Raw genomic sequence first — 13931 nt, 5'->3', positions numbered from 1 at the left:
AAAAAAAAAAAAAAAAAAAAAAAGACCCACACTCACCAGATGTAGCGGCAGCAGTCAGGGCCTCTGAGGGATCCTCTGGGTGTGGGAGCTGCAGGAGGGCTCCTCTGGCTGTGCCTACCTCTGCACCTATGGCTGCCCTGCCCGGTCCCATCCCCTACCTGGCCCCAGCCTCCTGGCACTTAAAAAAAAAATTAAAAACAAAAATGTTTCGCATTCACTGTCTGTAGCAGCAGCAGTCAGGGCCTCTGGGTGCATACCTGTTTCGCACAGTCCTAGTATTTGAGTTGGTATCTGGTATGCTTTTAGTGGACAAGCATAAAAAATGTCTTTAGTTTCCTGCCCTGCTGCTTCCGTTCTGTTTTTGCAAATATGTACAGCACACAGTATTTTTATCTGTATTGCTTGATTTTTTTTCATAGCTTTACTGGTTTATTTTGTTTTCAGGAAGACCATGCACTCAGCTACAGCTTTTGACTCCAGAACGATTTGCCCGGCTAATCAAAGAAGTTATGAATACTGTATGGCCTAGTAGAGACATGTTAGTACAGTGGTATCCAGGTTCGGAAGAGAAAAATCATCCATCTGTTTCCTGGTTTAAGATGGTTTGGAAGAACTTGTATATACATTTTTCTGAAGATCTGAGTATGTTTGATGACATGCCACTTATCCCCAAGACACTGCTAGAAGAAAATGAGACATTAGTGGAACTGATTAGACTTAGGACTCCATCACCAGTTATTCTAGAGGATGAATCTGAGAGACAGCTTCCAGAATTCTTAGCAGACATTGTACAGAAAGTCGGTGGAGTTGTACTTAAAAAGCTAGACACCTCGATACAACATCCACTTTTAAAAAAGTACGTGCATTCACCACTACCAAGTGTCATTTTACAGATAATGGAGAAACTATCATTGCAGAAACTATGCAGTCAGGTAGCATCATTTCCTACATCTCATAAAGATGCTCTTAGGAGATTTTTAGCTAGTTTAACTGACACTAATGAAAGAGAAAGAAGAATTATTCAGGAGTTAATGATATTTAAAAAAATTGAAAAATCATCTGATGAAGGGGGCAATGCTTTTACTGTATTAAAAGGTTGTAAGGTGTTGCACCACACTGCCAAACTGCCACCTGGTATAAGACTTTCTGTTCCAATAATTGACAGCAGCGATGAAGCTACTATTCGGTTAGCTAACCTACTAAAAGAAGAACAGCTAAAGAGCACAGATTGCCTCAAGTTTATCATACAAGATATTCAAAAAAACTTTTATTCGTATGATGAATCAACAAAGATTATGCTATGGGTTCTTGAAAATCTGACTTCCCTCAAAAATGAAAATACAGATGTGATAGACTGGCTGACATCGCTAACGTTTATTCAGATTTCACAAGAAAAGATAGTGTCAGCCAGTGAACTTTTTGATCCTGAAGTAGAAGTACTACAAAATCTGTTTTATGCTGAGGAAGAAATCTGCTTCCCACCTAATACTTTTACAGTATCTTCAGATATTCTTCATTCTCTCAGACAAATAGGCTTAAAAAATGAAGCAAATCTTGAAGAAAATGATATTATGCGAGTGGCAAATAAAATTGAAACCTTGCAGGGTAATTCTGTCAAAAACCATGATTTATTATTAAGAAAAGCTAGAACTCTTTTAATGATTTTGAACAAGAACCACACTTTGCTGCATTCACCTGAAGCAAAAACAATGTTGAAAAAAATTAAATGGATTCCTGCATGCAAGGAAAGACCTCCAAATTATCCAGGATCATTAGTCTGGAAAGGAGATTTCTCTAATTTGTGTTCACCACCAGAAATGTGCGATATAGCTCATGCAATTTTAGTTGGGTCATCAGTTCCCCTTGTGGAAAATGTCCATTTAAATATAGAAAAAACACTTGGCATTGCCACTAAACCTAGCATAAAAGCAGTTTTAAAACACTTTAAGGTGGTGGTTGATTGGTACTGTTCTAAAACCTTTAGTGATGAGGACTATTATCAATTTCAGCATATTTTGCTTGAAATTTATGGATTTATGCATGATCACTTAGATGAAGGTAAGGAAGCCTTTAAAGCCTTGAAATTTCCCTGGGTTTGGACTGGTAAAAAATTTTGTTCCGTTACACAAGCAGTAATAAAGCCAGAACCTGATCTTGATCTCCAGCCTTATCTGCATAATGTGCCTAAAACTATGACTAAATTCCACCAGTTATTTAAATATTGTGGTTCAATTGAGCAGTTAACACCAGACCATGTTTCAATGGTCATTCAGAAAATATATCTAAAAAGTGAGCAATCTCTCAGTGAGGAGGAGAGTAAACAAAATCTCTACATCATGCTGAGCATTATAAGATGGCTATACAGCAGTCAGATTTCTGCAAATCTGAATACGCCCATGCCTATTTATAGTGGCAAACATCCTTACAAACTTGCAATGAAACCGATTCATGAATGCTGTTATTGTGATATCAAAGTTGATGACTTAAATGACTTGCTTGAAGATTCTGTGGAACCAATAATCTTGGTGCATGAAGACATACCCATGAAAACTGCAGAGTGGTTAAATGTGCCATGCCTCAGTACAAGATTGATTAATCCAGAAAACATGGGATTTGAGCAATCTGGGCAAAGAGAACCTCTCACCGTAAGAATTAAAAACATTTTGGAGGAATATCCTTCTGTTTCAGACATTTTTAAAGAACTGCTTCAAAATGCAGATGATGCCAATGCAACAGAATGTAATTTCATGATTGACATGAGGCGCAATATGGATATAAGAGAGAACCTTTTGGATCCTGGAATGGCAATGTGTCATGGGCCAGCTTTGTGGTCCTTCAACAATTCTGTATTTTCTGACTCAGATTTTCTAAATATAACTCGATTGGGGGAGTCTCTAAAAAGAAGTGAAGTTGATAAAGTAGGAAAATTTGGATTGGGGTTTAACTCTGTTTATCATGTCACTGATATTCCCATCATTATGAGCAGAGAGTTCATGATAATGTTTGACCCCAATGTTAACCACATCAGTAAACATATTAGGGATAAATCTAATCCTGGAATCAAAATTAACTGGAGTAAACAACAGAAAAGGCTGCGAAAATTTCCAAATCAGTTCAAACCATTTTTGGGTGTATTTGGTTGTCATCTACCATTGACAGTGGAGGCCCCTTACAGTTATGATGGGACTCTTTTCAGACTTTCTTTTAGAACTCAGCAGGAGGGCAAAGTGAGTGAGGTCAGCAGCACTTGTTATAATACAGCTGACATTTACACTTTGGTGGATGAATTCAGCATTTGTGGACATCGACTGATAATATTCACTCAGAGTGTAAACTCAATGGTTTTGAAATATTTGAAAACTGAGGAAGCTGATCCTGGCATGGCACAAGAAGTTGTGACGATTAAAAAAAATGTGTGCACCTCCAAAGCATTGCTTTCCCCTGTAGTGAGTGTTTTAAAAGAAGCAGCCAAACTCATGAAGACTTGCAGCAACAGTAGTAAAAAGCTTCCCACTGAAACACCGAAATCTTCATGCATCTTACAGATAGTAGTAGAAGAATTTCATCATGTATTTAGACGCATTGCTGACTTGCAGTCTCCTCTTTTTAGAGGTCCAGAAGATGACCCAGCTTCTTTCTTTGACATGGCAAAATCTGGGCAGATGAAAAGGCCAGCTGATGAGCTGCCACAAAAAACAGTTGATTCTACGACATGGCTTATATGCTCTTGCATGGACACTGGGGATGCTCTCAAATTTTCATTACAGGAAAGTGGACAAAGATTAGGACTTGTTCCCTGTGGTGGTGTAGGAATACATCTGTCTGAAACTCAGGAACAAAAGTGGATTGTGAAACCTGGTTGTAACAGCATTGGGGAAGTGTTCTGCTATTTGCCTCTTCGAATTAAAACAGGGTTGCCGGTTCACATCAATGGCTGCTTTGCTGTTACTTCAAATAGAAAAGAGATCTGGAAAACGGACACAAAAGGAAGATGGAATACAGTATTCATGAGGCATGTTATTGTAAAAGCCTATTTAGAAGCACTCTGTATTTTACGTGACATGGCCATCAATGGTGAGTTAGCTGACTACAGTTACTGTGCAGTGTGGCCGGATCCTGACTCAGTGCATGATGATTTTTCTATTATATGTCAAGGATTTTATGAAGATATAGCTCATGCAAAAAGCAAAGGAGGGATCAAAGTGTTCTCTGATGGTTCATCATGGGTTTCTATGAAGAATGTGAGGTTTTTAGATGATTCAATATTGAAAAGGCCAGACATTGGGCCTTCTGCCTTTAAAATCTTCCTGAAGTACCTTAAAAAAACTGGATCCAAAAATCTATGTGCAGTAGAGCTTCCTTCTTGGGTGAAGACAGGTTTTGAAGAAGCAGGATGTAAATACATACTACAAGAGAACACTTTCTCTGAGAAACAGTTCTTCTCTGAAGTTTTTTTCCCTAATATTCAGCAGATTGATGCTCAGCTACGTGATCCTTTGATGCGTTATGTGCTCAATGAAAAGGTTGAGGAATTCTCAGGAATTCTTCGTGTTACTCCGTGTATTCCGTGTTCTTTGGAAGGGCATCCTTTAGTTATACCTTCCCGATTGATCCACCCTGAAGGAAGAGTTGCAAAGTTGTATGATGCCGAAGATGGAAGATTTCCTTATGGCAGCAATCAGGATTACCTTAATCCTGTTATTTTGGTGAAACTTGTTCAGTTAGGTATGGCTAAAGATGATGTTTTATGGGAAGACCTGATAGAACGTGCAGAGTCGGTAGCAGAAATTAATACAAATGATCATGCTGCAGCTTGTCTCCGAAGCAGCATTATACTGAGTCTTGTTGATGAAAAACTGAAATGTAATGACCCTAGAGCCAAAGAATTTTCTGCAAAATGTCAAACAATCCCTTTCCTTCCATTCCTTACAAAGCCAGCAGGTTTTTCGTTGCACTGGTGGGGTAGTGATTTTCAGCCTGAAACAATGTTTTCAGCATCTGATCTTTTCACTGCTGATCATCAAGATATAGTTTGTCTCTTACAACCAATTCTTAATGAAAATTCTCATTCCTTTAAGGGTTGTGGGGCTCTGTCATTAGCTGTCAAAGAGTTTTTGGGATTACTTAAGAAACCAACTGTCAACATGGTTATAAATCAGTTGCTGGAAGTTGCTAAAACATTTGATGGAATTACATTGTATCAGGAGAATATCACTAATGCTTGCTACAAATACCTACATGAAGCAATGCTACAGAACGAAGCAACAAAAACAGTTATCATTGACCAGTTAAAAAGATGTAGTTTCATTCTTGTAGAAAATGCATATGTTGACCCAATGAAAGTATGCTTTTATTTGAACTTTGAAGCAGCTCCGTATCTCTACCAGTTGCCTAATAAATATAAAAATAGCTTCCGTGAACTCTTTGAAAATGTGGGTGTGAGACATGCTTTTACAGTTGAGGATTTTGCTCTAGTCCTTGAGTTGATTAATCACGAAAGAGGGACAAACCAGCTAACAGAAGATAATTTTCAACTTTGTAGGAGAATTATTAGTGAAGGAATATGGGGCCTCATTAGAGAGAAGAAGCAAGAAGTCTGTGTGAAAAAATATGGTGCGATTTTGTTACCAGATACTCATCTTGCACTTTTATCTGCTAAATCTTTGTGTTACAATGATTGTCCTTGGATAAAAGTGAAAGATACAACTGTAAAATATTGTCATGCTGATATTCCTAGAGAAGTTGCAGTAAAGCTTGGAGCGATACCAAAGCGACACAAAGCTCTAGAAAGATATGCCTCTAATATCTGTTTTACTACCTTGGGAACTGAGTTTGGACAGAAAGAAAAATTGACAAGTAGAATTAAAAGCATTCTTAATGCGTACCCTTCAGAAAAAGAAATGCTGAAAGAGCTACTTCAGAATGCAGATGATGCCAAAGCTACAGAGATCTGTTTTGTGTTTGATCCTAGACATCATCCAGTTGATAGAATATTTGATGAGAAATGGGCACCTCTTCAAGGGCCAGCATTGTGTGTGTACAATAATCAGCCTTTTACAGAGGATGATATCAGAGGGATTCAGAACCTTGGAAAAGGTACTAAAGAAGGAAACCCATGTAAAACGGGACAGTATGGTATAGGATTCAATTCTGTGTATCACATCACTGACTGTCCTTCTTTCATATCAGGAAATGATATACTCTGTATCTTTGATCCTCATGCTAGATATGCGCCGGGTTCGACATCAGTAAGTCCTGGACGCATGTTTAGAGATTTAGATGCAGATTTCAGAACGCAGTTCTCAGATGTACTTGACCTCTACTTAGGAGACCACTTTAAATTGGATAATTGCACAATGTTTCGGTTTCCACTTCGAAATGGAGAAATGGCGAAAGTGTCAGAAATTTCCTCTGTTCCAAGTTCAGACAGAATGGTCCAAAATCTTCTGGATAAGTTGCGTACAGATGGAGCAGAACTTTTAATGTTTTTGAATCACATGGAAAAAATTTCTGTTTGTGAAATAGAAAAAACAACAGGAGCACTGAATGTATTATACTCTGTACAGGGCAAAATTACAGATGGAGACAGATTGAAACGGAAGCAATTCCATGCATCTGTAATTGACAGTGTAACTAAAAAAAAGCAGCTAAGTGAAATACCTGTACAACAGATTACTTACACTATGGATACTGAAGACTCTGAAAGTAACCTTACAACTTGGCTAATTTGCAACAGGTCTGGATTTTCGGCTATGGAGAAAGTATGCAAAAGTGTTATATCAGCTCATAAGAATAAAGACATCACCCTTTTCCCACGTGGAGGAGTAGCTGCTTGCATTACTCACAACTACAAAAAACCCCACAGGGCATTTTGCTTCTTACCTTTATCTTTAGAGACTGGGTTACCTTTTCACGTAAATGGACACTTTGCCTTAGACTCTGCCAGAAGAAATCTATGGCGTGATGATAATGGAGTTGGAGTAAGAAGTGACTGGAATAATAGCCTAATGACAGCAGTAATTGCACCAGCCTATGTTGAACTGCTGATCCAACTGAAGAAACGTTATTTTCCAGGCTCTGATCCTACAGTATCAATATTACAAAACACATCTATTCATGTTGTGAAAGACACTTTAAAAAAGTTTTTGTCTTTTTTCCCAGTTAACAGACTTGATATTCAGCCAGATTGGTATTGTCTAGTGAAAGCAGTATACAGCTGCATTTATGAAGATTTAAAACGTCTCTTACCTGTCATGCGAGCTCCAAATATTGATGGCTCTGATTTACATTCTGCAGTTATCATTACTTGGGTTAACATGTCTACTTCAAACAAAGGGAGGCCATTTTTTGACAACTTGCTACAAGATGAATTGCAGCACCTCAAAAACACAGAGTATAACATCACAACGCGCAAGACAGTAGCAGAAAATGTTTATAGACTCAAACATCTACTTTTAGAAATCGGATTTAACTTGGTATATAACTGTGATGAAACAGCAAATCTTTATCACTGTCTTGTAGATGCAGATATTCCTGTCACATATGTGACTCCTGCTGATGTATGCAATTTTTTGATGACGTTTTCTTCTCCAGATTCTAATTGTCACATTGGAAAGTTGCCCTGTCGTCTTCAGCAGACAAACTTGAAACTCTTTCACAGCCTAAAACTTCTGGTTGACTATTGTTTCAAGGATGCAGAAGAGAATGAAATCCAAGTTGAGGGGTTGCCACTTCTTATTACACTTGACAATGTCTTGCAAGTTTTTGATTCAAAGCGGCCAAAGTTTTTAACAACATATCATGAACTGATTCCATCTCGCAAGGACCTGTTTATGAACACACTGTATTTGAGATACAGTAATATTTTCCTCAGCTGTGATGTAGCAAAAGTCTTTGACATCACAAGTTTTGCTGATTTATTATCATCTGTGTTACCTAGAGAATATAAAACCAGAACTTGTATGAAATGGAAAGAAAATGTTGCAAGTGAATCTTGGCTGAAAAGTGCATGGCACTTTATTAGTGAATCTGTAAATGTGAAGGAAGATCAAGAAGACATGAAAGCAAAATTTGATGATGTTGTTGATACTTTGAAAGATTGGGCTTTACTGCCAGGTATAAAGTTTACTGTCTCAGCCAATCAGCTTGTTGTGCCGGAGTGTGATGTCTTGTTGCCTCTTAGCCTTATGCATATAGCAGTTTTCCCAAATGCGCAGAGTGATAAAGTTTTCCATGCTTTAATGAAAACAGGTTCTATTCAGCTTGCTTTGAACAAAATTTGCTCCAAAGACAATATTCTAGTGCCACTCTTGTCAGGGCATACAGCCAACATAGATAATCCTTCAAGCATTCTGAAAGCTGTACATTATATGGTCCAGACCTCAACATTTAAGACTGAAAAATTAGCAGAAAGTGATTTTGAAGCCCTCTTAATGTACTTCAATTGCAATTTGAGTCATTTAATGTCTGATGATGACATTAATATTTTAAAGTCTCTTCCATGCTATAAATCTATTAGTGGTCGATACATCAATATTTCAAAATGTGGAACTTGCTATGTACTTACAAAAAGTATCCCTTCAGCTGAAGTGGATAGATGGACACAGTCAACATTATGTGCCTTTCTTGAAGAAAAAGTTCATTTAAAAGACTTGTACAGTGTAGTTGGTTGTGTCCCTGTGGATGATCTTGAAGTGTATCTGAAGCATCTTTTACCAAAGATTGAAACATTGTCTTATGATGCAAAAGTAGAGCATTTGATCTACCTAAAGAACAGACTCTCTGGCATTGAGGAATCTTCAGAAATAAAGGAACAGCTGTTTGAAAAACTGGAAAGCTTTTTGATAATTCATGATGCAAACAATAGACTAAAACCTGCAAAACATTTTTATGACAGAACTATACGAGTCTTTGAAGTTATGCTTCCTGAAAAACTGTTCATACCTCAAGAATTCTTTAGGAGACTGGAACAACTCACAAAACCGAAGAATCAAACTGCCTTCCTTGCATCATGGGTAACATTCCTACGGCATATAGGACTAAAGTATGTCATTTCACAACAACAGTTATTGCAGTTTGCTAAGGAGATAAGCATGAGAGCTAACACAGAAAACTGGTCTAAGGAAGCGCTGCAGAACACAGTTGATGTCCTCCTTCATCACATATTTCAAGAAAGAACTGATTTACTATCAGGAAGTTTTCTAAAAGAATTATCTTTAATTCCTTTTTTGTGTCCTGAACGTGCTCCTGCTGAATTTGTCAGATTTCATCCTCAGTATCAGGAAGTTAATGGGACACTCCCCCTTATAAAATTCAATGGAGCACAGGTAAACCCTAAATTCAAACAAACGGATGTGTTACAATTGCTGTGGACCTCATGTCCTATTCTGCCCGAGAAAGCAACGCCTCTTAGTATCAAAGAACAAGAAGGAAGTAGTTTTGGCCCACAAGAACAGCTCGAGCAAGTTTTAACTATGCTAAATGTTAACTTGGATCCACCTGTGGACAAAGTTATCAATAACTGCAGAAATATATGTAATATAACTACTTTGGATGAGGAAATGGTAAAAACTAGGGCCAAAGTCCTACGGAGTATTTATGAATTTCTCAGTACAGAGAAGAGGGAATTCCGCTTTCAGCTTCGAGGGGTTGCTTTTGTGATGGTAGAGGAAGGTTGGAAGCTTCTGAAACCTGAGGAAGTAGTAATAAATCTCGAATATGAATCTGATTTCAAACCCTACCTTTACAAGCTTCCTTTAGAACTTGGTACCTTTCACCAGTTATTTAAACACTTAGGTACTGAAGATGTTATTTCAACCAAGCAGTATGTTGAAGTTTTAAGTCGCATATTCAAGAACTCTGAAGGAAAGCAACTGGATCCTAATGAAATGCGCACAGTTAAGAGAGTTGTTTCTGGCCTATTTAAAAGTCTTCAAAACGATTCTGTTAAGGTTAGAAATGACCTCGAGAATATGAGAGATCTGATCCTTTACCTTCCCAGTCAAGATGGTAGGTTGGTAAAGTCAAACATCTTAGTTTTTGATGATGCCCCACATTACAAAAGTAGAATCCAAGGTAATATTGGTGTACAGATGCTTGTTGATCTTAGCCAGTGTTACTTAGGGAAAGATCATGGTTTTCATACCAAGTTGATAATGCTGTTCCCTCAGAAACTGAGGCCTCGTCTGTTAAGCAGCATTCTTGAAGAACAGTTAGATGAAGAATGTCCCAAAATTTGTCAGTTTGGAGCACTGTGTTCTCTGCAAGGCAGGCTGCAATTATTATTATCTTCTGAACAGTTCATTACAGGACTTATTAGAATTATGAAGCATGAAAATGATAATGCTTTCCTAGCCAATGAAGAAAAAGCAGTAAGACTGTGCAAAGCCTTACGAGAAGGTTTGAAAGTGTCTTGTTTTGAGAAGCTTCAAACAACGTTAAGAGTGAAAGGTTTTGCTCCTATTCCCCACAGTAGAAGTGAAACATTTGCATTTTTAAAGAGATATGGGAATGCAGTAATACTCCTTTATATACAGCACTCTGACAGCAAAGACATAAATTTCCTTCTGGCATTAGCGATGACCCTGAAATCTGCAACGGACAATCTGATTTCTGATACCTCATATTTAATTGCTATGTTGGGTTGTAATGATATTTACAGAATTAGTGAAAAGCTTGATAGTTTAGGAGTGAAGTATGACTCCTCAGAGCCTTCAAAACTCGAGCTACCTATGCCTGGCACTCCTATACCAGCAGAAATTCACTATACTCTCCTTATGGATCCAATGAATGTTTTTTATCCAGGAGAATATGTTGGTTACCTTGTTGATGCTGAGGGTGGTGATATATATGGATCATATCAACCAACATATACATATGCAATCATTGTACAAGAAGTGGAACGAGAAGATAATGAAAATTCCAGTTTTTTGGGCAAGATATATCAGATTGATATTGGATATAGTGAGTATAAGATAGTGAGCTCTCTTGACTTATACAAGTTCTCAAGACCTGATGAAAGTTCCCAAAGTAGAGACAGTGCACCTTCTACCCCAACTAGTCCTACCGAATTTCCAGCACATGGACCCAGGACAATTCCTCCTCTCTTCTCTGGTAGAGAGAGCCACAAAACAGCATCTTCAAAACATCACTCACCTAAAAAGATGAAGGCAAATTCTTTGCCAGAAATCTTAAGAGAAGTAACATCAGTGATTGAACAGGCTTGGAAACTTCCAGAATCTGAAAGGAAAAAGATTATTAGAAGACTGTATCTTAAGTGGCATCCAGACAAAAATGCAGAGAACCTTGATATAGCCAATGAAGTTTTCAAACATTTACAGAATGAGATTAACAGACTAGAAAAACAGTCTTTTATAGACCAAAATACAGACAGAGCATCAAGACGAACCTTTTCATCCTCAGCTTCTCGATTCCAGTCGGACAAATTTTCATTTCAAAGATTTTATACTTCATGGAATCAAGAAGCAACAAGCCATAAATCTGAGAGACAGCAGTGTAAAGAAAAGTGCCCATCTTCAACAGGGCCATCATACTCTCAACGATTCTTTGTACCACCTACATTCAGATCTGTTGGTAATCCTGTGGAGGCACGTAGATGGCTTAGGCAAGCTCGAGCAAACTTCTCAGCTGCAAGAAATGACCTTCATAAAAATGCTAATGAATGGGTGTGCTTCAAATGCTATCTCTCCACTAAGTTAGCTTTGATTGCAGCTGATTATGCTGTAAGGGGTAAGTCAGATAAAGATGTAAAACCAACTGCTCTTGCACAAAAAATAGAAGAATATAGTCAACAACTTGAGGGACTTACAAATGATGTTCAGACACTGGAAGCTTATGGAGTAGATAGCTTAAAAACTAGATATCCTGACTTGCTTCCCTTTCCACAGATTCCAAATGATAGGTTCACTTCTGAAGTTGCCATGAGAGTGATGGAGTGTACTGCCTGCATCATAATAAAACTTGAAAACTTTATACAACAAAAAGTATGAGACACTGAAGAGATTAGGAAAGTGCACTCTGAAGAACTAAATGGTTAATATAATGGGGTACAAATGTCATTTACTTGTGCAGCTTACTGTACTTCCAAGAGGTTACACATTACCAAGCAGCTTAAATACAATGCACATATTTGGATGGTACTGAAGTATTTAAAGTGAAACTAAATTAATCAAACTTTATTTTCTTGAGCCTGCTGTATGAGCAAACTGTAAAAACATGAATATTAAAAATTTTTGCAGGGAGATTGTGCTGCAAAAAATAGCTCTGTGTACAGTACAAGTGGTTAAAATCACACAAGATTGTGAACTGCACTTTATATAACCAAAGCTTAGCAGTATGCTGGATGAAGCCTGTATACTAAAATCCTTGTTAGATTTTATTTCATTATGCTTCCAAGAAGTGATGTCATTTTTCAATGTATTAATCAAAGACTGGACATACTATTGAATGGGAGGGGAAAACTTTGGAGAAGAATGACTCCAGAGCATTACTTGATTCTTTTGTGTTCTGTGGACATTCATGTAATCCATATTAATACTCTTATCAGCTGGATCTGATTATAAATTTGCTGCAGTATTACACCCTGGACATTTAGAGGATAATGCAGTACCTTTCAAAAGGTACAGTATTTTAATCCTCAGTAATATTACTTGACTTAACGTACAACTTCATGTAGTGCATTGAGTGCATTTACTTAATTATAAAATAGTTTGAAATACTTAGGCATTTAATTTACATCTTTGTTTAAGAACCTGCCATTTTTTATTTAATGAAACCTGCATGTGAATAAACTAGAATTGGTGACCATCAATGTACAGTGTTTTATGAAGGGTTTTTGAAAACTGCACACCAAAACTCACTTCTAAAATGTTTCAGTGCTTGAGTTTCATGTTTCTGTGCATACGTGTGCATATATTTTTCACAAACATTGGAAATGGTACAACTTGGTAATCCATTTTTTTGGTGTACAGTGGGCAGTATTTTGTTACATGTCAAAAGGTGCTGTAATGTAATGCTTTTTTTATTTTGTCTCTCTAAGACACTAGGGACGTCTGATTTTTAGTTCCCACCATTTCTTTTATAAATTGTAAGATTTTTTATAATGTCAAGTAATGTAGTCAATATTAGTTATTTGTAAAGAATTACAGGAACTTGTAAATGGAATATTTTTTTTGCTGAATTTGCTACGTTAACGTAAACATTCATCATTTCCTGGTGACATAGTTGTCATAATTGTTTACTTGATAGCACAGTGAAGCTGTAATTTCACTTACAGAATGTAGAAGAAAATTAACAACAGTAGTATCTTATAGGGAGATACGGTTCTGACAGTGCTGTAATCCAAAAGAAAAAATGTTGACAAAGGCTTTTTTTTTAGTTTCATGCAGATATTCAAGGGCTTGCTCTGTTCACAAAAATCTCACAAGTAATTATTGGTTATGGGAAGAAATGTTGCTATTTGGAAAGCTGTATTGCTTCTGTTTGTGAGGCCATGTGATTCTTTCTGCTATTATATTAAGTGCCATAATTTTAATAAAAATGCAAACATCAGTCTGGCTGGTCTTCAGTTTATAAATTAGGAGATGTTCATTTGAATCTAATTTTATGTATATTTGCATAATCCTGTCCTTCACAGTTCATTCTAAACAAGTGTGCAGATTAAATAATAGATCAGCTTAGTCTGTGTAGTCTGATTTAAATTATTGTCATATGTAATAACGCCTTTTTCCTTTGTGCATTTGTCACCTGCTAACACTTTTTTTAAAGCAAACCATGTTTATTTTGCTAATTGTTAGTAACAGTGACTGGATAAGACTGAAGTCTCAGTGTACCCATCAAATAAATAAATTAGCTTATTCTCAATACTTTTTAAACTAATGTTGTGGATCAAGCAGCTTGAGGTTTTACAGTTA

At 37.1% G+C, this 13931-nt stretch overlaps 1 protein-coding gene across 2 annotated transcripts in view; it reads left to right on the top strand.

Annotated features, from left to right (window-relative positions):
- Positions 1-13569, top strand: part of SACS (sacsin molecular chaperone) — a 95563-nt gene extending 81994 nt beyond the window's left edge. For both annotated transcript variants that reach the window (XM_019524396.1, XM_019524395.1), the window contains one exon: positions 445-13569. In XM_019524396.1, coding sequence (XP_019379941.1) covers positions 445-12008 — 11564 coding nt within the window. In that variant the 3' untranslated portion in view covers positions 12009-13569. The remainder of the gene's footprint in view (positions 1-444) is intronic.
- The last annotated feature ends 362 nt before the right edge of the window (positions 13570-13931 follow it).

Source organism: Gavialis gangeticus, unplaced genomic scaffold (genome assembly GCF_001723915.1).
Source record: "Gavialis gangeticus isolate Ggan-Ray unplaced genomic scaffold, GavGan_comp1, whole genome shotgun sequence".
NCBI lineage: Eukaryota > Metazoa > Chordata > Crocodylia > Gavialidae > Gavialis > Gavialis gangeticus.
The sequence above is the reverse complement of the archived record's forward strand: the minus strand, read 5'-3'. Positions and strand labels throughout refer to the sequence as shown.